Below are 23,308 nucleotides of genomic sequence, written 5' to 3'. Positions count from 1 at the left end.
CCTGGACCCTGATCTCTTTATCTTGAGTACTATGCTTTTTTTTTTTTTTTTTATCAAAAGTACTATTCCACACCAAGAATGCACCGTGTACCAGCCCTGGACAAGATGGGCTGGATTCCAGCTGAGCTGCCATTCCTATCTCAGGCCCTCTGCTCTAAAGTCCTTTCGGCATCAGGGTGTGGCTCTACCTTTAAGAACCTGCCCAACACCCCTCCTGCAGGACACAGTCCAATCCCCACACTAGAGGGAATTCCTTCTCTCTTAGGGCTGGCAAAGCCTGTCTCCCCAGCCCGGCCCTGCAACCTCCCAGCCATCTGACCCTGGACACATCCCATAACCCCTCTGAGAGCAGAAATGAGGCAACCCATGCTGCCTAATGCATGGTGCTGTTGCAAGGAGGCCCTGATTAGACGATGTAGGATAAAGCAGTTCACAAGGCATTTCTAAAAAGTATGTTGTGGCCGGGCACGGTAGCTCACGCCTATAATCCCAGCACTTTGGGAGGCAGAGGTAGGCGGCTCACCTGAGGTTGGGAGTTTGAGACCAGCCTGGCCAACATGGTGAACCCCATCTCTACTAAAAATACAAAAATTTGCCGGGGGTGGTGACTTGTGCCTGTAGTCCCAGGTACTCGGAAGACTGAGGCACGAGAACCCAGGAGGCGGAGGTTGCAGTGAGCCGAGACTGAGCCACTGCACTCCAGCCTGGGTGACAACAGCAAAAGTCCGTCTCAAAAAAAAAAAAAGTATGTTGCAACACCCTCATTTTCCAGCTTCCTTAACGTAAATGCCAGCTCTGTGGTCCTTATCGTGCCTGTCATAGTGCCTGGCATAAAATACAATCAATGCAAACACTATACAGCTCCTATCCCTCAGGGACAGTGCTAGGTGAGTTTACAAACTCTTCCTCATTTAAGACAAAAGCCCCAAGAGACTGGGACTACCGCCTCCATTTAGCAGATGAGGAAACTGAGGCAGAATGAGGTTAAGGTCTTGCCCAGGGTTCACCCGCCACTAGAGCGTAAGCTTGATGAAGACAGCATTCATGTATTTTCTTCACAGCTGCGGCCACACGCCTTAAGATAGTGTCTGGGACACGTAGGCAGGACCTTAGGAAATATTTGCTCAGGAAGTCAATGATGGAGATAAGATTGAACTCAGTTTTTTTTTGTTGTTGTTGTTTGTTTTTTTGAGATGGACTGTGTCTCCTAGGCTGGAGTGCAGTGGTGCATTCTTTGCTCACTGCAACCTCTGCCTTCTGGGTTCAAGCGATTCTCCTGTCTCAGCTTCCCTAGTAGCTGGCATTACAGGTGTGCACCACCACGCCCAGCTAGTTTTTATATTTTTGGTAGAGATAGGGTTTCGCCATGTTGGCCAGGCTGGTCTCAAACTCCTGACCTCAGGTGATTTCTCCCACCTCGGCCTCCCAAAGTGCTGGAATTACAGATGTGAGCCACTGAGCCTGGCCCTGAACCCAGTTTTTAAAGATGTAAAACTAATTCCCTGTCCATGGTATAAGAATTGTGTTGCGTGAATATCTGCTTTACTGTGTGAAGGCTGTAAGTATTCTGGCAGGGAAGGCTGATACCCAGCTTGGAATAGGGAATTGGGATTTGATGTGAGCTGCATGCTTCACCATGCCCAGCCTTGGAGAATGACTTTTCCATGTGGCTTGTTCCTCCCAAGACAGTCACAGCCTTGGACTGGAGCTGACATGACAGACGGCCCCCACTGGTGTCAGCACCAGCCCAGGATGGTCCTGGGGTGCAAGCTAAGGATGCAGCTGGGACTGGGTCCCCTGCAGACAGACAGAATGAAAGGGGTTCTGGTCTGAGAATGGCTCCCAATCCTGCCCCTGAAGACCTGCCCCTTGCCAAATCCAGGGAGTCCCTGAATGCAGCAGGCCCGTGCCCCTGGAGTTCCCTCGGCCCAGACCTGACCTGGCAGGTCCCCACTCAAACCTGGCCGCGGGCCTCTGCAGTCTGAGATTGGTGTTAAACACAGCCAAACGTAACCACAGGAAGTGATTCTGGCTGCAGGACCCTAAAGTCTGGAGAATGACTTTTCCATGTGGCTTATGGAAATCAATCTTGGAGACACAGGGATGCAGTCACTTAGGCAGACCTTCGGTATCATTTTTTCCTATCTACATACCATCTGTACTATTATTTCCTTAATGTTTTTCTTTTAACGAATCCATCTTTTTCACTTATTCTTAAAAGGAAGTTTCATGAAAAGTTTAGAAGAGCAACAAAATGAGGCCCAGAGATTTTGTGCTCATTAGCACACAGTGTTCCAGCTGGCTATAGCCTTAAAAGACTTAAAAATGCCAATTCTAGGTTGGGTACTGTGGCTCATGCCTATAATCCCGACACTTTGGGAGACCGAGGTGTGCGGATCGCTTGAGTCCAGGAGTTCGAGACCAGCCTGGGCAACACGGCGAATCCCTGTCTCTATAAAAAAAATACAAAAATTGACTGGGCGTGGCGGCTCACACCTGTAATCCTAGTTACTCAGGGGGCTGAGGCAAGAGAATCACTTGAACCCGGGGAGGCAGAGGTTGCAGTGAGCTGAGATCACACCACTGTACTCCAGACTGGATGAAAGAACAAGACTCCGCCTCAAAAAATAAAAAATAAAAAAAATTAGCTGGGCACAGTGATGCACACCTTTAGTCCCCGCTACTTGGGGGGCTGAGGTGGGAAGATTGCCCGAGCCTGGGAGGTGGAGATTGCAGTGAACCTTGATCATGCCACCGCCACTGCACTGTAGCCTGGGCAATACAGTGAGACCATGTCTCCAAATAAATAAATAAATAAAAGGGAAAAAAGGGTTCCAGCTCTAGCGCTGCTATTGCTGGCTCATGACCTTGGCAGGCCCGTTAACACCCTCGAGCCCCCGGTTCTTAATCTGAAAACTGGTGTCATTTTCAGAATGCTTCCTCTGAAGGTCAAATAAACAGCAGATAGAAAAGGGCCTTATAAACCCCACATAGGAGATGATTAAGGGAGAGCTGAAGCACAATCTAGCAAGAAGGCAAAACCCAAGAGTCGCCCCAAAATGCTACAAGGAGCCTTGCTTCTTTCAGCCTGAGGCCTGTGTGCAGGACACTGCTCGGAATGGTAACAGAAGAGGGACAGAGAGAGGAGGCTGAGAGGTGGCACTTACGATGTCTGAATTTTGGTGAACTCGGGGACTTCTTCTTTTTTCTTTCTAAAGAGGAACCAGTAGGTTAGGAGGCCCACGATGACTGAAAACAGAATCACGTCCATCATGCTGAAAAGAGATACTTCTTCGGCCACCGCCTCGGACACGGTGGAGCTGGTGTCCACGTGGGAGTCCCCCATGTTGATCATGAAACTGTTAGGAGACAGAAACAGCAGACGTCAGCACAGGGGAGCAGGATGCCCTGAGGCTGGCTGGGGTGCCCACCTGAATGCTGGGCCTCATGCCCCTGGGGCTGCAGAAAATGGTCACTGCACTGGGTAGGAGGAGCGGCTCACTAAGCCAGGTTCCTGCCAAGACAGCCACAGCCTTGGACTGAGGCTGACACAACAGACAGCCCCCAGTGGTGTCAGCACCAGCCCAGCGTGGTCCTGGGGTGCAAGCTAAGGCTGCAGCTGGGACTGGGTCCCCGGCAGACAGACAGAATGACAACCACTGACTCAGTGCGCTGGAACTTCCTCCAATCCCACAAGGACACTGCACGGTGGCGGGAGGGAGTCCACGCGAGACAGGACCACTTTGCAGCAAACCCTTTCCCCAACTGTGTGGCTGGCTGGGGTTGCCCTAAATCCTGTGTGTTCCAAAAGTCTCCAGGCCTGGCCCTTGAGTGGCTCCTAATATTCACGAGCCTTGGACTATCCTGCCTGGCGAGAGTGTCTCTGTGTTCCCAAGACCTTGGGCTATGAAGATAGTTCCTGTTAACAATGAGATGTATGGTGAATGCCTGCTTTCCTATGCCTGGGTGTCTTTTTTTGTTTGTCTTTTTTAAGACACAGAGTCTTGCTCTGTCACCCAGGCTGGAGTGCAGTGGTGCGACCACAGCTCACTGTAGCCTCAAACTCCTGGGCTCAAGTGATCCTCTCAGCTTTCCAAGTAGAACTTCTATGATTACTGGCATGCGCCGCTGCATTCATTTTTAAATTTTTTTTCTACTGACAGGGCCTTGCTATGTTGCCCAGGCTGATCTCAAACACCTGGGCTCAAGTGGTTCCCCTGGCTCGGCCTCCCAAAGCACTGGGATTACAGGCGTGAGGCCCTGTGCCTGGGGTTTCGAATCATGCTGTATCGGTTTGATGTCTGTGGGTACTGGAGATGGAATAGGTAAGCCTTCAGACCCAGACGCTCCACGCCTACACAACGGACCCACCAATAAAAACCCCGGAAACCTTGGCTTGGGTGACCTTCCCTGGGTGTCAGTTCTTCACAGGTGCTCTCACACATCGTTGCTGGGAGAATTAAGTGTGACCAGCAATGATGGAAACTCGTGTGTGACCACCTGGACACTCACGCCTGGCCTCTCCTGGACTCTGCCCTATGTGCCTTTGACCTTTGCTGATTTTAATTTGCATCATTTTGCTGTAATAAACTGTCATCGTAGGCAAAAAGCTTTTCTGAGTTCTGTGAGCCCTGGAGAATCACTGAATCAGAGGTGGGCTTGGGGAACCCCCATGTCACCAGCCTAGTTCCCTTGAAAGATGCTCAACGGGTCCTTCCATCACCGACACCTGATAGGCAGATCTGACGAGTCAACAAAGGTACAAGTGGGAGTCCCTGAAACAGCAGCTTCGGCTGCTTACCGAAGAGGCTGGGTTCAGCCCTGAAGTTCACATCATTCCATTTTGCAATCACGGAGATGACAGACTGGGTTTCTTTCACCACCAGCAGAGCACCCAGACTCAATCAGGAAAGCCTGAGTCATGTGTCAGCAATTAGGCAATGAGAGACCATGTTCTAGCTGACTGCCAATGGCTGTCACTGTCACCGGGAAACCACAGGGCTGGTCTGGGAAGCTAGGGCATCCGAGGGTTGTGGGCATCGGTCTACCCCTACACAGCCTGCTGGGAACAGACCATTCAGGACAGGCCTGCGAGCTTGGGTCTTTGCTTTCTCACTAATCTGAGATGCTTTTCCAAATGGTTTGAGTTCATCTCAGTTTAGCTTTTTTCTTTCTTTTTTATTTTATTTTTTTGAGATAGTCTCTCTCTCTGTCGCCCTGGCTGGAGTGCAATGGCGCCATCTCAACTCACAGCAACCTCCACCTCCCGGGTTCAAGCAATTCTCTTGCCTCAGCCTCCAGAGTACCTGGGACTACAGGTGCCCGCCAACACTCCTGGCTGATTTTGTAATTTTAGTAGAGATGGGGTTTCACTATGTCCGCCAGGCTGGTCTCGAACTCCTGACCTCAGGTCATCCACCCATCTCGGCCTCCCAAAGTGCTGGGATTACAGGCGTGAGCCATTGTGCCTGGCCTCAGTTTGGCTTTTTTGATATGACTTTTTTTTTTGGCGGGGGGATCGGAACCTCGCTCTGTCACCCAGGCTGGAGTGCAGTGATGCGATCTCGGCTCACTGCAACCTCCGCCTCCTGGGTTCAAGCGATTCTTCTGCCTCAGCCTCCTGAGCAGCTGGGACTACAGGCACACGCCATTGCACCCGGCTAATTTTTGTATTCTTAGCAGAGACAGAGTTTCACCACGTTGGTCAGGCTGGTCTCAAACTCCTGACCTCGTGATCCGCCTGCCTCGGCCTCCCAAAGTGCTGGGATGACAGGCATCAGCCACCGCACCTGGCCAGCTTTTTTGATATGACATTAAAGGACAAAGTGAATTCTGTTGTCCCCAGAGAAAACCATTTATATTTAATCTTATTAACACATTTAATATTTACTTAATGCTAGTCATATCAGGATCTCTGTCAAGCTTATGAGCCACCTGTCACATTTTCATAGAACCAGACAGAGAGGCATTTAGGATCTGCTTTGACAGATTCTGGAAGGACTTGTCCCGCAGAATCATGAGGCAGCAGACGCTCAGGGCCTGACTGGAACCAGTTGGGAGTGCCATGGTGACAGAGGAACTCCCCTAGCTGTCTAGCTGTTATTTATCACAAGGCAGCAGCCAAGAAACTTGCGCTGCCTGTCCCTCACCCTCCTCCCTTCTAATTCCCCAAGTGACCGGTCCCCTCATTTTCCAGAAGAGATCTAATGCCCATGAAGCGAAGTCCTTCTCGACACAGACTCAAGCTGACTGCATAACTCATGGCAGTTTCTACTAATAAATCGACGACACTGGGAGTGAGGTTAACACACATCTGTACCCATGTAATCACCGCAAGAGACTCCTGACGGATGTGCCATTCCCCACACAGTGACCAGGGGATGCTTTACAAAGGAAGTCAGGTCGGCCAGGCACAGTGGCCCACGCCTATAACCCCAGCACTTTGGGAGGCTGAGGTGGGCGGATCACGAGGTCAGGAGATCGAGACCATCCTGGCTAACACAGTGAGACCCCCGTCTCTACTTAAAAAAAAATACAAAAAATTAGCCAGGCATGGTGGCAGGCGCATGTAGTCCCAGCTACAGGAGGCGTCCCAGCCACAGAGGAAGGAGGCTGAGGCGGGAGAACGGTGTGAACCCAGAAGGCGGAGCTTGCAGTGAGCCAAGATCACGCCACTGCACTCCAGCCTGGGTGACAGAGCGAGATTCCGTCTCAAAAAAAAAAAAAAAAAAAGTCAATCAGGTCATGTCCCCTCCCTGATCAAAACCCTGCGATGGGCCGGGCGTGGTGGCTCACGCCTGTAATCCTAGCACTTTGGGAGGCCGGGCAGGCAGATCACCTGAGGTCAGGAGTTTGAGACCAGCCTGGCCAACATGGTGAAACCCCGTCTCTATTAAAAATACAAAAATTAGCCGGATGCAGTGGCGTGCGCCTGTAATCCCAGCTATTCAGGAGGCTGAGGCTGCAGAATCACTTGAACCCGGGAAGCAGAGGTTGCAGTGAGCCAAGATCACACCACTGCACTCCAGACTCCAGCCTGGGGGAACAGAGTGAGACTCCATCTCAAACAACAACAACAACAACAACAACAACAACAAAAAACCCTGAAATGTCTTCACATCATACTTCACACAAAAACCTAAAGTGGCCGGGCGCAGTGGCTCACGCCTGTAATCCCAGCACTTTGGGAGGCCGCGATGGACAGATTACGAGGTCAAGTGTTCAAGACTAGCCTGGCCAACATAGCGAAACTCTGTCTACTAAAAATACAGAAATTAGCCAGGCGTGGTGGTGTGTGTCTGCAGTCCCAGCTACTTGGGGAGGCTGAGGCAGAAGAATTGCTTGAACCTGGGAGTTGGAGGTTGTAATGAGCCGCGATCATGCCACTCCTCCAGCCTGGGTGACAGAGCGAGACTCCATCTCAAAAACAACAACAAAGCCCTGAAGTCCTTACATAGCTCATAAGGCCCATTACGATCTAGCCCTTGGAAGCCACACTCCCACCACCCACATTTCTTTTTTCTTTTTTTGAGATGGAGTCTGCGCTGTCTCCCAGGCTGGAGTGCAGTGGCACGATCTCGGCTCACTGCAAGCTCCGCCTTCTGGGTTCACACCATTCTCCTGCCTCAGCCTCCGGGGTAGTTGGGACTACAGGCGCCCACCACCACGCCCGGCTAATTTTTTTGTATTTTTTAGTAGAGATGGGGTTTCACCGTGTTCGCCAGGATGGTCTCCATCTCCTGACCTCATGATCCGCCCACCTCGGCCTCCCAAAGTGCTGGGATTACAGGTGTGAGCCACAGCGCCCGGTCTCCTACCACCCACATTTCTTACTACGCTCCCCTTCTTCACATCTTGCAGGTCACACTGGTCTCCTTCTGTTTCAGGGCCTTTGCACATGGCCATCTCGTTATTTGCAAACTTCACTCCCTCATTTAAATTTCTACTCAGATGTCACCATCTCAGACAGACTTTGCCTGCGAACAGAACCTACAACTGTCCCCTGGCCACAACCCCTACCCTCTGACCCCTCAACGGAGCTTATCCCTACCTGAAATTATATTATACATTACCCCACCACTGGCTATCTCCCTGACTAGAGGGTCAGTCCTACAAGGGCAGGGACTTGGCTTAGTTCACAGACTGGCATATGAGCATTTATGTCGATTTGTTGAATAAATAAACATTTGATCAGAAGACAAGAACCTTCTGATTTTCGGGTACCTGGATTGGCAGTGCCTGGCTTACAGACTACAGAATGCCGTTATAATCTGAAAACCACACTACAACTCCATCAAGACAGTCTGTGAGGCAGACTCTATTCCCTCCTCTTCAAGCTGCCTGTCTCTAACACCTGCACTCCCAGCTTCGTTCAGCCTCTTCCCTGAGTTCAGAGTCAGGACCACACAGTCTCACGCAGCTAAGGAAACTAACGCACAACACCACAGAAAGTAACAGGAGCTGCTCCTTGAGGCTGTGACTGACTCCCTGCAGCCAACAGGGGTGGCACTTGACCCTGGTTGCCCCTCAGCCCCGACCAGCACACTGGGCGCTCCCAGCGCTCAGCCTGGAGGCTCCACAGAACGAGAATGTTCCCAGCAGCTTTGACTCTGAAATATCAAACTACTTCTGAGAGAAGACAGGTGCAGTAGGAAGGACTCAGCCATCACTTTATCCAAGGCCCTGAGCTACAGATGAGGCTACAAGGGGTAAGCACCTCACCCAAGGGGCAAAACGAGAAATAGGCCCAGCTTCCCAGTGGGCTGTGCTCACTGCCCTCTACTTAGGACACGGGTCTCTCACTCGGTGTGAGCTCCTGGAGGCAAGAGCAGCATCTCAGGCACCTCTGCGTCTGGCATGTGGTGGGAAAGGAAAGCCTCTCAAGGAGGTTAAGCTTGGAGGAATCCTAGGATTCAAGCAGTGTACCTGGGGGCTGAGGCCACAAATGAGCCCCTGGGTTAAGAAACTTAACCATTTTCCCCTTGATGCACACACAGACACCCACCATCTCTCCAGCCCCACCGTGAGCCACTCTCCAGCTCGCACCTTTGTGGTCCTGCCCCAGAGCCTGACAGGTGTCTGAGATGCTCCTCCTCTCGAAGTTCGTACTCAATCTTCAGACCTCAGCTCCACCATTCCCTCCCCAGCATACACTTCCTTGGCGCAGAATCCAGTGCGCAATAACTACTCAAGGGAATGAAGGGAATCGGTGAATGTATTATGATACGTGCAACATAAAATGTGCAGGAATCAAAAACACTAAGTGCAAAGATTTAAAACACACTGTGGGGCTGGCCACGGTGGCTCACACCTATAATCCCAGCATATTGGGAGGCTGAGGCAGGCACATCACTTGAGGTCAGGAGTTTGAGGCCAGCCTGGCCAACATGGTGAAACCCCATCTCTACTGAAAATACAAAAATGAGCCAGGCGTGGTGGCGGGTGCCTGTAATCCCAGTCACTCAGGAGGCTGAGGCAGGAGAATCGCTTGAACCCAGGAGGCGGAGGTTGCAGTGAGCCAAGATCGTGCCACTTGCACTCCAGCCTGGGCAACAGAGCAAGACTCTGTCCCAATCAATCAATAAACAAAACACACATTGGGCTTCTAGTGTACCTGTCTGGACAGATCCCAAATGTCCTTCGTTTGTGGAGCCCCTCTATCTCAGCAAATTTTTCAGGTATCCGTAGGCCAAAAAACATGCCTAACAGTTTCACGTATAAAGTAGTTAGGTCCGAACAATCACTGCAAACCCAGCTTCGCAAAGATGTAAAATCCTAAGAAGGAACGCAGCAAGGATCTCATGTTGGAACTGTGAACTGTCCCAAGCTAGCACTTCACATGGAGTTCGACAGAACTGAACATCTGCCGCATTTGCGAATGAGGCACTTGTGAGTTTGCTGCAGTGCCCTGGCACAGTTTGGGAGCCACCTCTGCTATACCAAATACTCTGATGGGAAAACTCTGCATGTCTTGACTGACAACTCTCTTCCAGATCAGGTAGTCCCTACAGGTACTTCGAGGAGGTTCTGGAAGCCTGCGTGAGCCTTCTGCCCTGAAAGAGGCTTTAATCTCTGACTTTCTTCTTTATACCTTCAGCAAAAGGAACAGGGACAAGGCAGAGCTCATGTGGCCAAAGACAGTATCAGTCCAAGCAGCAAACAAGAACTAGACCAGGCTCTTGCCACACCAGCTGGCTGGGATCCCAGACACACCCCTTACCAACAGAAGGCTTTGATGTTCTCATCTGCAAAATTAGATACAGAGCTGGGTGCGATGGCTCATGCCTGTAATCTCAGCACTATGGGAGGCGAAGGCGAGCAGAATGCTTGAGCTCAGCAGTTCGAGACTAACCTGGGCAACATGGCAAAACCCCAGTTCTACCACAAAATACAAAAATTAGCCAGGTGTGATGGTGCGCACTTGTAGTCCCAGCTATGTGGCAGGCTGAGGTAGGAGGATCACTTGAGCCCAGGAGGTTGAGGTTGCAGTGAACCACAATCACACCACTGCACTCTAGTCTAGGCAACAGAGTGAGATCCTGTCTCAAAAAAAAATTAGGCACAGAAAAAGGCACATGTCAAAATACCAGCCAAACAGATCTCCCCAACTCTAAATAGAGCAGATCTGACTTGATCTTTTATTATAAATTAGGTCTCTACATAAGTCTTCATTATTATAAAATACAACATACAGACAGAGAAGGGTAAAAACTATTCATGTATAGCTTGACCACGATTCCTTGTCAATTTCAGTAGCTGACTGATTCCTGCCAAGGTAGCAATCAAGGGCAACAGCTCCAGTCCCGCACACCACCGAGCAAGATGGACAAACAAATCAGGGGGCACACAGGCTGGGGGGCACTGGCGGGAGCCTCACCAGCTTCTGAAAGGGGAGAATGACATAAGAACACAAGGGCTCTCTGAGGCCAACAGTTTGCAACACTGGAACAGGTTGTCTTCCAGGAAGTGTTTGCAGTTTTGCATTTGCTGTTTGCAACTTCTGGTCAGTAAACAAGATCGAGCAACCAACTCAGCACTGATACTGGCATGAGTCAGACACCCCAATCAAAGCAGTAACAAGGAAGGAAAGAGAAATAAAACATGTAATTTAGTCAGCCCTTTAGCTGACTGTCACTGTCACGTCACGGCCACCTAGACAAGGCTCTGGCATCCACCTTCTGCCTGCAGGGGGAGCGGGGTCATTTGGGTTCACAAACCCCTCTGCCAAGGTTTAGTGGCTTCAAGATGAGGGAAAACCCTCATGGAACCATACCCTACTGTTGCCTGACAGCACAACCCCCAGAGACTGAGAAGTGCTCGGGGAACACTACACTGTCCAAGGTGACCTATTAAAAAGCAGTGTCCAAGAGTGACTCAAACAGATTGCTCCATAGCCAGAGTGCCCAGGAAGTTTATTATCCATACTGAGATGTTGGTGCAGATTTGTGTTTACCTTCTGTGAGGCTGTTTCTTGACTCTAGATTTACGTCTTTTACAAAATGCAGCAACTTCTCATTTATTTATTTTTGTTTTAAGGAGACAAGGTCTCGCTCTATCACCCAGGCTGGAGGTGTAATGGCATAATCACGGTTCACTGCAGTCTCAACTTCCTGGGCTCAAGGGATCCTCCTGCCTCAGCCTCCTGACTAGGTGGGACTACAGGTATGCCTCACCACACCTGGCTAATTTTTGTATTTTTAGTAGAGACAGGGTTTTGCCACATTGCCCAGTCTGGTATTGAACTCCTGGGATTCTGCCCGCTTCGGTCTCCCAAAGTGCTGGGATTATAGGAGTGAGTCACTGTGCCCGGCCACCCTTATTTTTTAAATAACTTTTCAGCCTCACTCTCTTTCTCTTCTTCTCCTGGGACTTTGGTGACATGAAAGTTAGATCTTTTATTAGTCCCACAAAATCCTGAGGCTCTGTTCATTTGTTTTGTTTTGGTTTTTAGTCTAGTTTCTGTTGTTCAGGTTAGGTAATTTCTACTACTCTAACTTCACGGATTCTCTTCTGTCTTCTCCATTTTGCTGTGGAGTCATCCATTCAGTTTCCTATTTTGGCTACTGTATGTTTCGGTTCTAAGACATCTGTTTCATTCTTCTTTATATGCTGTTTAATTCCAACATCTGTGTCATCTTGATGCTGGTGTCTGTTGACTGTCTTTTCTCATTCAAGTTGAGAGTTCTGTGGCTCTTGGTATAGTGATTGAATTTTATTGTATCCTGGGCATTCTGAGTACTTTAAGATCCTGAATCTTACTTAGCCTATTTTATTTTAATTTTATTTTTGAGACAAGAGTCTCTGTTGCCCAGGTTGGAGTGCAATTGTGTGATCTCAGCTCATTGCAACCTCCGCCTCCCAGGTTCAAGTGATTCTCGTGCCTCAGCCACCAGAGTAGCTGTGATTACAGGCGCATGGCACCACACCTGGCTTTTTTTTTTTTTTTTTTTTTTGTATTTTTAGTAGAGACAGGGTCTCAACATGTTGCTGGGGCTGGTCTCAAACTCCCGGCCTCAAGTGATCCACCCACCTTGGCCTCCCAAAGTGTTGGGATTACAGGCGTGAGCCATTGCACCCAGCCTCTTTTGATTTTATTAAATATTCTCTGTCACCCTGCTGATAGGGAAGGAAGGTATCAATTCATTGCTGTCAGGCAAGATTCAGTGTTCCTCCTGGGCCTCCGCTGACAAACCCTAGCTTGGAGAGGGAAGAGTACTTCATTACTGCTCCCCAGATGGTCTGAACTGACACATGGGGTGGGGCTCCCTGGTTCCGCCCAGTGGTGGTGAAGTCCTGACTTGCACTGGGCCTCCTCTGATGTCACTTCCAAGGAGAGTAGGTTTCCTTGCTTCCTTGAAGAGTCGAGGTTTCCTTGGCTATTTTTTTTTTAAGTTGATAATTCTCCCTCTTGCAAATTTCCCTTAAAAGATGTTGCAGGTATGAAATAAGACTGAGCCACAGGAGAAGCACAGCCCTTTGGACTTCCCTGCAATTTCTATAGCATTCGCTCATATCTTGGAAGCATTTACAGGAAAGCCACCAAGAGGGTTTAAGAATGCAATTCCTTGGCTCTTGATGAATCAAAAGACATTACCAATACTTTTCAGTTGTTATTTACTTGGGGAGTCAATGCCAAGTTTGAAGAATTAGCATGAAACAACTAAAAATAAGAGCATTTTCAAAGAAGTTGAGAAAAGTTTAGTACCATCTGAACTGGAATCCACTAAGATGTGTTATAATGAATGCGGGGGGCAGAAAAAGACTTAGTTGGAGCCTATGGTTGTTCACTATATTATTCACCAGCAGATACCATGCAAAAAATTTGAATCTATTATATGTGATCAAACAAGGGAATGTCAACAGTATCTGCTCTCACAGACTTAACCTAAGGTGGTCTTAAGGATTTTTGTCAAAAATAGAAACTGAATATCCTAACTGTTCTACCATACAGCAGTTCAGCAGCTTAGCAGTGGTAAAGTCTGGTGTGACTTTTTTTTTTTTTTTTTTTGAGAAGGAGTCTCGCTCTGTCACCCAGGCTGGAGTGCAGTGGCCAGATCTCAGCTCACTGCAAGCTCCGCCTCCCGGGTTTACGCCATTCTTCTGCCTCAGCCTCCCGAGTAGCTGGGACTACAGGCGCCCGCCACCTCGCCTGGCTAGTTTTTTGTATTTTTTTAGTAGAGACGGGGTTTCACCGTGTTCGCCAGGATGGTCTCGATCTCCTGACCTCGTGATCCGCCCGCCTCAGCCTCCCAAAGTGCTGGGATTACAGGCTTGAGCCACCGCGCCCGGCCGGTGTGACTATTTTGAGCTCAGAGTGAATACTAAAACTTTTCTGAACAAGAATAACTGAAAAGTACTGCCCTCTTAGTCTTTAAAAAAAAAAGGGCTGGGCACGGTGTTGTAATCCCAGCACTTTGGGAGGCCGAGGCGGGCAGATCACAAGGTGAGGAGATCAAGACAATCCTGGCTAACACGGTGAAACCCCATCTCTACTAAAAATACAAAAAATTAGCTGGGTGTGGTGCCAGTGCCGGTAGTCCCAGCTACTCGGGAGGCTCAGGCAGGAGAATCACTTGAAACTGGGAGGCAGAGGTTGTAATGAGCTGAGATCACACCACTGCACTCCAGCCTGGGTGACAGAGCAAGACTCCATCTCAAAAAAAAAAAGAAAAAGAAAAAAGAAAGAACTGCCCTCAACCACTATTACCAAATACTAAATGACTTCGGAAATTAGCTTTTGCTGCAGACTTGATGTTTCTTAATGAGGCCAATCTAAAATTATAAGGCAAAAGAGCAGTTATATGCAAAATTTATATTGTGGTAAAGTCATTTCAATGAAATTAACCTTGTATTAATTACAAGTAATGTCAATCTGCGTCATACAATTCCTAGACTGTCAAGGTTAAAACAAGTGAGAAAACTTTGCACATTTTTTTGAGCTCAAACCACAGTTCTAGCCTTAGCAGCATTTTTCAGATCTTGATCTAAGTATGAAGAAAATTCCTATATTTAAAATCCATTTAACTGTACAATTGAGCAGCTCTCATCTAACCTTCAATTGGAAGTGGCTGATCTGCAATGCAATAATGCAAAAAGGCAAATATCAAGAGGGGAATCTAAAAAAAAAATTCTATGAATGCTGTCTTCCAATGATGAATATGCTCCATCAAAATGTATGCTCCCTAATATAACTTGGCAGTACCTATTTGTGTGAAAAGCTATTTTCAAAGATGTCACCTATACAATCTCATTACAGATGAGCACTGACAGGTGGGTATCTGCAACAGATTTTGATGTTTGGGAACACTAACTGAGAACCCCAATGAAACAAAATTGTTTTCCGTTTTTTGTTTTTTTGAGACTGCGTCTTGCTTTGTCACCCAGACTGCAGTGCAGTGGCACAATCGCAGCTCACTCCAGCCTCAACTTTCTGGGCTCAAGTGATCCTCCCACCTCAGTCTCCACAGTAGTTGGGACTACAAGTGCATACTACCTACCATGCCCGGCTAATTTTTTAACATTTTTTTGTAGAGACAGGGTTTAGCCACGTTGCCCAGGCTGGTCTCAAACTCCTGGATTCAAGCGATCCTCCCACCTCAGCCTCCAAGAGTGCTGGGATTAGAGGTGTGGGCCATTGGCACCTGGCCCAAAACTGCTATCCCTACAAAAATCATTCCATTCTTCTTATTAACAAACCTGTATTAAAAACTTACACTCAACTGTTATTAGTTATTACTTGAATTTCTTTTAAAAATATGTATTTTAAAATACAGAGACAGGGTCTAAGTTGCCCAGGCTGGCCTCAAACACCTGGGCTCAAGCAATTCTCCCACCTTGGCCTCCCAAAGTGCTGGGATTACAGGTGTGAACCACTGCAACCAGCCTTATTTGAATTTCATCAACAAAAAATGTGGACACTTGTTGCCTCTCTTGTTATATATAATATCCTAGATTTTACTTCTTGGCATGTAAAGCCTAAGAAATATTTATTACCTGGCCTCTGACAGGAAATAAGTTATTAGCACCTACTCCGGATAACTGAAGTGCACTTAGTTACTGGAGCTCTGTACTGACTGAGCAGTCTAGATGCCGCAGGCTCTGGTTGTGGGAATCTGGGCAGGTTACTTGACCTCCCGGGCCTCAGGTTTCTTCTCCATAAAGCAATATGGAGCTAGTCACCAAGGATCATCCTCAGCTCTAAAATTCTACACAGCTAGAGAAATACTTCCGGAATATGTGAACCATGTCCGTGCTGTCTCGAGTCCCTGCAGGGTTCCTTTTGTAGTCTACTCAGCCATCGTGTCATTGTCAACATACTCAGGGCCTAAAGAGGCAGGAGAGGTTGCCTGCACCCAGAGGGAACCCAGGCTGTAGGATCTTAGGTTCCTGCATCTTTTTGGTTTGCTTGTTTTAAGAGACATGGTCTCACTCTGTCACACAGGGTGGAGAGCAGTAGCATAATCATAGTTCACTGCACCCTCATACTCCTGGCCTCAAGCCATTCTGCCACCTCAGCCTCCCAAGTAGCTGACAGTACAGGTATGCAACACCTCACCCAGCAAATTTTTTAAAAAAACGTTTGTTTCTGCAGAGATGGGGTCTCACTTGGTTGCCCAGGCTGGTCTCAAACTCCTGGGCTCAAGCAATCCTCCCACCTTGGCCTCCCAAAGTCCTGGGATTCCAGGTGTGAGCCAGCACACTCGGCCCCTGCATCTTTTTTGTTGATGGTGTTTGTCTTTTCTTGAGGCAGGATGACTCTCACCATTATGAGACTGCCTATGTTTTTTCTTTCTTTTTTTGTTTCTTGAGACAGAGTCTCTCTCTGTTGCCCAGGCTGGAGTGCAGTGGCGAGACCTCGGCTGACTGCAAGCTCCGCCTCCCGGGTGCACACCATTCTGCCTCAGCCTCGCGAGTAGCTGGGACTACAGCCACCCGCCACTGCGTCTGGCTAATTTTTTGTATTTTTAGTAGAGATGGGTTTTCACCGTGTTAGCCAGGATGGTCTCAATCTCCTGACTTCGTGATCCACCCACCTCAACCTCCGAAAGTGCTGGGATTACAGGTGTGAGCCACCGCGCCCAGCCATGAGAGTGCCTACGTTTTTTCAAAAGTCTCTCGCCCACTTGTAATTGGCTGCTTTTAATCTGCATAAACTGGGAAATCGGCTGTTTGTTAGCATGATATCTAAGATAAGAGTAAGCCAGGCACAGCAGCTCATGCCTGTAATCCCAGCACTTTGCGAGGCTGAGATGGGTAGATCACCTGAGGTCAGGAGTTTGAGACCAGCCTGGCCAACATGGCGAAACCCCGTCTCTACTAAAAATACAAAAATAACTAGCCAGGCATGGTGGCACGTGCCTGTAATCCCAGGAACTTGGGAGGCTGAGGCAGGAGAATCACTTGAATCCAGGAGGCAGAGGTTGCAGTGAGCCAAGATGACACCATCGCACTCCAGCTTGGGCAACACAGTGAGACTCCATCTTAATAAATAAATGAATATAAAATAAAATAAGAGTAAACAGGCAGGGAGCATTGGCTCAGGTCTGTAGTCCCAGCTACTTGGGAGGCTAAGGCAGGAGAATCATTTGAGCCCTGCAGGTTGAGGCTGCAGTTAGCACCACTGAACTCCAGCCTGGGCAACAGAGCAAGACTCCATCACTGTATGATAACAACAATAAGAGTAAAGAGGGCCAGGTGCAGTGGCTAGCGCCTGCAATCCCAACACTTTTGGAGGCCGAGGCGGGTGGATCACTTGAGGTCAGGAGCTCGAGACCAGCCTGGCCAACATTGGTGAAACCCAGTCTCTACTAAAAATACAAAAATTAGCCAAGTGTGGTGGCACACCCCTGTAATTCTAGCTACTCTGGAGGCTGAGACAGGAGAATCACCTGCACCTAGGAGGGGAAGGTTGCAGTGAGCCACGATCATGCCATTGCACTCCAGCCTGGGCAATAGAATGAGACTATCTCAAAAAAAAAAAAAAAAGAAAAAGAGTAAAAGAGTAAAGAGGGTCTTTGAAGACTAGCATCTTCTCTATTTAAAAACATAATAATAAATGAAAGCAGGCTGTTGAGTAGGGCCTGTGGGGCCCTCTTATTCACAGACTTTGTGAAATCCATTCGAGAAACTGAGTTGCTTCCTGATTCTTAGATGTGCTCTGAAAGCCTTGCAAGTTACTGCTCTGTGTGGCTAAAGGCACAGAGCACTTCCACCAAAGCAGGCCTGGAACCCGCACCAGGGCTCCGCTGGCCCGTGGGGCCCAAAGCACTAAGGATGCTACGGAGTGCGAGGCAGGCAGGCTCCTAATTCCACAGAGCCTACAGTCTGAAAGAGCCTCTAGACAATGTTCAGGTACAAAAATGTCATGTCGAAGGACATGCCTCTGTCACTCTTACATCCACGCATGCAGCAAATAGCTGAGGAGCACCTGCTGCATGCCGGGAACTGTGCGGGTTCAGGCAGGAGCAGACACGCCAACCTTGCCCCAAGGTGCTCTCCTGCTATGAGAAAGGGCAGACCTATCCCAGCAGTCATGGCTGCATGGGGAGGCCAGGGGCAGGGGAAATAGAGCTGGAAGGAAAAAGCAGGCATGACAGTCTGAAACAGTCAAGGAAGGGGCGCCCAGAGGCCAACATCCGGGCTGGATTGTGATGAATGATCAGGGTCCACCGGTCAGATTAGGGGGATGAGTGAAGTTACCAACAGAGGAAGCGTGCACCAGAGCCTAGAACACGGGAAACTCGGGGTCTGGGGTAACTCAAGTGTGGTGCAATGGGATGCGTTTATATGTGGGGATGCATAGATGGCAAGTAAGAGATAAGCATTCATTCATTCACTGAACAGGCTGGAGTCACCAAGGCTGGAGTGCAGTGGTGTGATCACAGCTTACTGCAGCCTCCAACTCCGGGGCTCAAGCAATCCTCCTGCTTCAGCCTCTTGAGTAGCAGGGACCATAGGCACGCACCACCATACCAGCTGATTTTTAAAATTTTTTTGTAGAGATGGGGTCTCACTAAGTTGCCCAGGTTGGTCTCAAACTCCTAGGCTCAAGCAATCCTCCCACCTTGGCCTCCCAAAGAGCTGGGATAACAGGTATGAGCCACCACAGTCGGCCGAGATAAACTTTTAAAGGAGACACCCAGATGAGTGTGTAAAGGCCTAGGGGCCTGTACGCCAGTCTAAGGTGTTTGGCCCCAGGGAAGCTGGTGAGGACAGGGCAAGGGGGTGGTGTGATCAGAATGCTGCTACAGGCAGGTAAGACTGTACAATGATGCCTACACCCCTAATATCAATGCAGTCACAGGGCCTTGACCCAGATGTCCTAGAGAACATTCTCCACTAAAGATGGCCAAACGCCCCCAGCTGATGGCCTTTTTCCCCACACAACAGGACTTAATTTAGAAACACATGACCAACACGCGCCCGATGCAATGACGTGAAAGAGGAAGGCAGCTGCTGAGTCAGATGTGTGCAAGCAGGACTGGGGGGCAGGGGGGGACAGCGGGCGAACAGCGGGCATGACTCAGCACAAATTGAGCTGACCAGGCCCACAGGGGCTGATGCTGCAGCTGCAGCTCCCTGTGTCTGCTTCTAGCAGCATCTCTGGGGCCTCCGCTCCCTGGCTTGAATGCCAAGGAGGTGAGCCCACAGTTCCCCTAAGCTCCAGGGCATTGCATGGATATAATCCAGTGTCAACATTAAAAGGTGGCACAAGGTGATTTACAGGCACAAAACTCTCCATAGGAGTTCATGCTGGTTCATCCTCTTGACCATCCCCAGTTTTGCCTCAATTTTTTTTTTTTTTTTAGATGGAGTTTTGCCCTTGTTGCCCAGGCTGGAGTGCAATGGCATGATCTCGGCTCACTGCAGCCTCTGCCTCCCAGGTTCAAGCAATTCTCCAGCCTCAGCCTCTGGAGTAGCTGGGATTACACGTGCCTGCCACCAGGCCTGGCTAATTTTTGTATTTTTAGTAGAGATAGGGTTTCGCCATGCTGGCCAGGCTGGTCTCAAACTCCTGACCTCAGGTGATCTGTCTCCCTCAGTCTTCCAAAGTGCTGGGATTACAGATGTGAGCCACCAAACCCGGGTTTTTTTTTTTTTTTTTTTTTTTGAGATAGGGTCTGGCTCTTGTCCCCAGGCTGGAGAGCAGTGGCACAATCTAGGCTCACTGCAACCTCCGCCTCCCAGGTTCAAGTAATTCTCCCGCCTCAGCCTCCCAAATAGCTGCGATTACAGGCACCCGCCAACATGCCTGGCTAATTTTTGTATTTTTTGTAGAGACGGGGTTTCACCATGTTGTCTAGGCTGGTGTCAAACTCCTGACCTCAAGTGATCCGCCTGCCTTGGCCTCCCAAGTGCTAGGATTACAGGCATGAGCCACCATGCCTGGCTGACTGCCTCAATTAATTTTGAATAAAAATATAGAAAAGAGAAACAGAGAGAGCCAGGGGTCTTGCTTTACTTTTCTCAAATTCTGGGCAGATCAGTTCTGAAATCATCTTCTGCCTCTAGCGCAGGGGTGACCGTCTGGAGAGATCACCTGGAGGCAATCAGAATGCTGTCCCCCCCACACCCCCTGCTCACACATGTGTGTGTTACAATTCCTATAGCAAGTCCATGGCAGCAATCCCACAGCATGGACATTGCTGCTCCCTCCTCCTTTACCGAAACGAGAATGGGATGGGCCGAAGTCAACATGGCCTCCCCAAAAGGGAATGCACACTAAGGATTCTTTAATAGAATTCCAAATGAGTTCCACTTTGAACATCAAAGACAAACTGCAAGTCAGAAAGTGGCCCTAGGGAGTAGTCCCCAACACCTGTCACAAGAGAAACAGTAGGCCAGGCATAGGGGTTCACGTCTGTAATCTCAGCACTTTGGGAGGCCGAGGCTGGAGAACTGCTGAGGTCAGAGGTTCGAGACCAGCCTGGGCAACAAAGTGAGACCCCCCCCCCCACCTCAAAAAAAAAAAAATTATCCAGGTGTGGTAGCGTGCACCTGTAGTCCCTACTACTCAGGAGGCTGAGGCAGGAGGATTACTTGAGCCGAGGAGTTAGAGGCTGCAGTGAGCCATGATGATTGTGCCATTGCACTCTAGCCTGGGAGAGCAAGACCCTCTCTCCAAAAAAAAAAAAAAAAAAAAAGAAACAGTAAAGGAACTGGACAGGTTAATTCTAAGGAAAGAAGATTCAGAGGCACTTGATCCCTGTTTTAGGTGGTCAGAAAACTGCTAAAGGGAGAGGCCTGGCATTCAGAAATAGGAGTGGTCACAGAGGACAGAGGTTTACATCCCCTCCAAGGAAAGACGTTCTAATAAAGGAGTCTGAACACAGAATGCACTGTTGTGGGCGTGGCTCCCCATCATGGGAGATGTGTCACACAAGGCTGGGTCACAAAGATTTAATGACAGAAAGTGCCTGCACCCCAGGGGTCTGGGAACAGACCAACCAAATTAACGTTAATTAATCTGAGCTGGCTGATTGGTGACGACGCCTGGTGAAAAATCCCAAGTGTCTGACCTAATACTTAAATACAGATCTCTGTCTTTGAAACACACACACACACACACACACATGCACACACACACGCCCCGAGCAGCCCTTGGACAAAGGCAGGAAGGAAGAAGTACCAACCCTCTCAATTAAAAAACCAGTTCCCTTTGGGAGGCTGAGACGGGCGGATCACGAGGTCAGGAGATCGAGACCATCCTGGCTAACACAGTGAAACCCTGTCTCTACTAAAAAATACAAAAAACTAGCCGGGCGAGGTGGCAGGCGCCTGTAGTCCCAGCTACTTGGGAGGCTGAGGCAGGAGAATGACGTAAACCTGGGAGGCGGAGCTTGCAGTGAGCTGAGATCCGGCCACTGTACTCCAGCCTGGGCAACAGAGCGAGACTCCGTCTCAAAAAAAAAAAACCAGTTCCGCCAGTTAGGCGCAGTAGCTCACGCCTATAATCCCAGCACTTTGAGAGGCTGAGGTGGACAGCTCACCTGAGGTCAGGAGTTCGAGACCAGCCTGGCCAACATGATGAAACCCTGTCTCTACTAAAAATACAAAAATTAGCTGGGCGTGATGGTGGGTGCCTGTAGTTCCAGCTGCTTGGGAGGCTGAGGCAGGAGAATCGCTTGAACCCAGGAAGTGGAGGTTGCAGTGAGCCAAGATAGCGCCACTGCACTCCCACCTCGGCCTCCCGTAGTGCTGGGATTACAGGTGAGTCACCGCACCTGCCAGTCATTAACCTTAAAGCTCCCAAATAATCTCCTTTGACTCCATGTCTCACATCCAGGGCGTGCTGGTGCAAAGGGTGGGCTCCCAAGGTCCTGGGCAGCTCTGCCCTGGTGGCTTTGCAGGGTTCAACCCAAGGCTGCTCTCACAGCCTGTGGCTTTTCCAGGGACAGGCTGCAAGGTGCTGATGGATCTACCATTCCGGGATCTGGACAACAGTGGTCCCCTTCCCACAGCTCCACTAGGCAGTGCTGCAGTAGGAACTCTGTTTGGGGCCTCCAATGCCACATTCCTCTTCCACACTGCCCTACCAGAGGTTCTCAGTAAGGGGTCTGCCCCTGCACCAGGCTTCTGCCTGGGTACTCAGGCTTTCCCATACATCCTCTGAAATCCAGGTGGAGGCTGCCAAGCCTCCTTCACTCTTGCACTCTGTCCACCCACAGGCTCACCAACACATAGAAGCCACCAAGGCTTACGGCTTTCACCCTCTAGTGCAGTCAGCCTGAGCTGTATCTGGGCCCCTTTGAGCCAAGGCTGGAGGCTGAGTGGCCAGGGATGTGAGGAGCAGTGTCCTGAGGCTGTGCAGGGCAGCCGCGCCCTGGCCCTGGGCCTGCACCACAAAGCATTCTTCCCTCGTAGGCCTCCACAACTGTAATGGGAGGGGCTGCAGGGAAGGTCTCTGAAATGCCTTCAAGGCCTTTTTTTTCCCACAGTCTTGGCTATCAGTACTTGCCTCCTTTTTAAATCTGCAAATCGCTCTAGCAAGTGGTTGCTCCACAGCCTGCTTGAATTCTCTTGAAAAAGTTTTTTCTGGCCGGGCTCGGTGGCTCAAGCCTGTAATCCTAGCACTTTGGGAGGCCGAGACGGGCGGATCACGAGGTCAGGAGATCAAGACCATCCTGGCTAACCCAGTGAAACCCCGTCTCTACTAAAAAATACAAAAAAAAAAAACTAGCCGGGCAAGGTGGCGGCGCCTGTAGTCCCAGCTACTCAGGAGGCTGAGGCAGGAGAATGGCGTAAACCCGGGAGGCGGAGCTTGCAGTGAGCTGAGATCCGGCCACTGCCCTCCAGCCCGGGCGACACAGCAAGACTCCGTCTCAAAAAAAAAAAAAAAAAGTTTTTTCTTTCTCTGTCATATGGCCAGGCTGCAGATTTTCCAAACTTACACTCTGCTTCCCTTTTAAATATAAACTCCAACTTTAAGTCATTTCTTTGCTCCCACATCTGAATATAGGGTATCAAAAGCACCCAGGTCACCTTTTTTTTTTTTTTTTTTTTTGAGACGGAGTCTCGCTCTGTCGCCCAGGCTGGAGTGCAGTGGCCGGATCTCAGCTCACTGCAAGCTCCGCCTCCCGGGTCCACACCATTCTCCTGCCTCAGCCTCCCAAGTAGCTGGGACTACAGGCGCCCGCCATCTCGCCCGGCTAATTTTTTGTATTTTTTAAGTGGAGACGGGGTTTCACTGTGTTAGCCAGGATGGTCTCAACCTCCTGACCTTGTGATCCGCCCGCCTCGGCCTCCCAAAGTGCTGGGATTACAGGCTTGAGCCACCGCGCCCGGCCATCACCTCTTTTTTTTGTTGTTG

General features: G+C 49.5%; 1 protein-coding gene and 1 non-coding gene across 7 annotated transcripts in view; both read right to left on the bottom strand.

Moving 5' to 3' along the window:
* Positions 1-23,308, bottom strand: part of LOC104681218 (NADPH--cytochrome P450 reductase) — a 76,111-nt gene that overhangs the window by 31,439 nt on the left and 21,364 nt on the right. The window contains exons 1-2 of one of the 6 annotated variants that reach the window (XM_030932688.1): positions 11,453-11,469; positions 3,168-3,359 (exon numbers count right to left, since the gene is read on the bottom strand). In XM_030932688.1, the coding sequence (XP_030788548.1) occupies positions 3,168-3,355 (188 nt within the window). In that variant the 5' untranslated portion in view covers positions 3,356-3,359; positions 11,453-11,469. Of the gene's footprint in view, positions 1-3,167; positions 3,360-4,801; positions 4,819-9,045; positions 9,063-9,613; positions 10,108-11,452; positions 11,470-23,308 lie in introns of those variants that run through there. The other 5 variants (XM_030932689.1, XM_030932686.1, XM_030932687.1 and 2 more) reach the window with 5 other exon arrangements.
* On the bottom strand, positions 12,926-13,060 carry LOC115898476. The gene has a single exon (XR_004058203.1). It is a non-coding gene; the product is annotated as a small nucleolar RNA SNORA14 (small nucleolar RNA).

Source organism: Rhinopithecus roxellana, chromosome 6 (genome assembly GCF_007565055.1).
Source record: "Rhinopithecus roxellana isolate Shanxi Qingling chromosome 6, ASM756505v1, whole genome shotgun sequence".
NCBI lineage: Eukaryota > Metazoa > Chordata > Mammalia > Primates > Cercopithecidae > Rhinopithecus > Rhinopithecus roxellana.
This window is presented reverse-complemented; position numbering and strand designations above follow the sequence as displayed.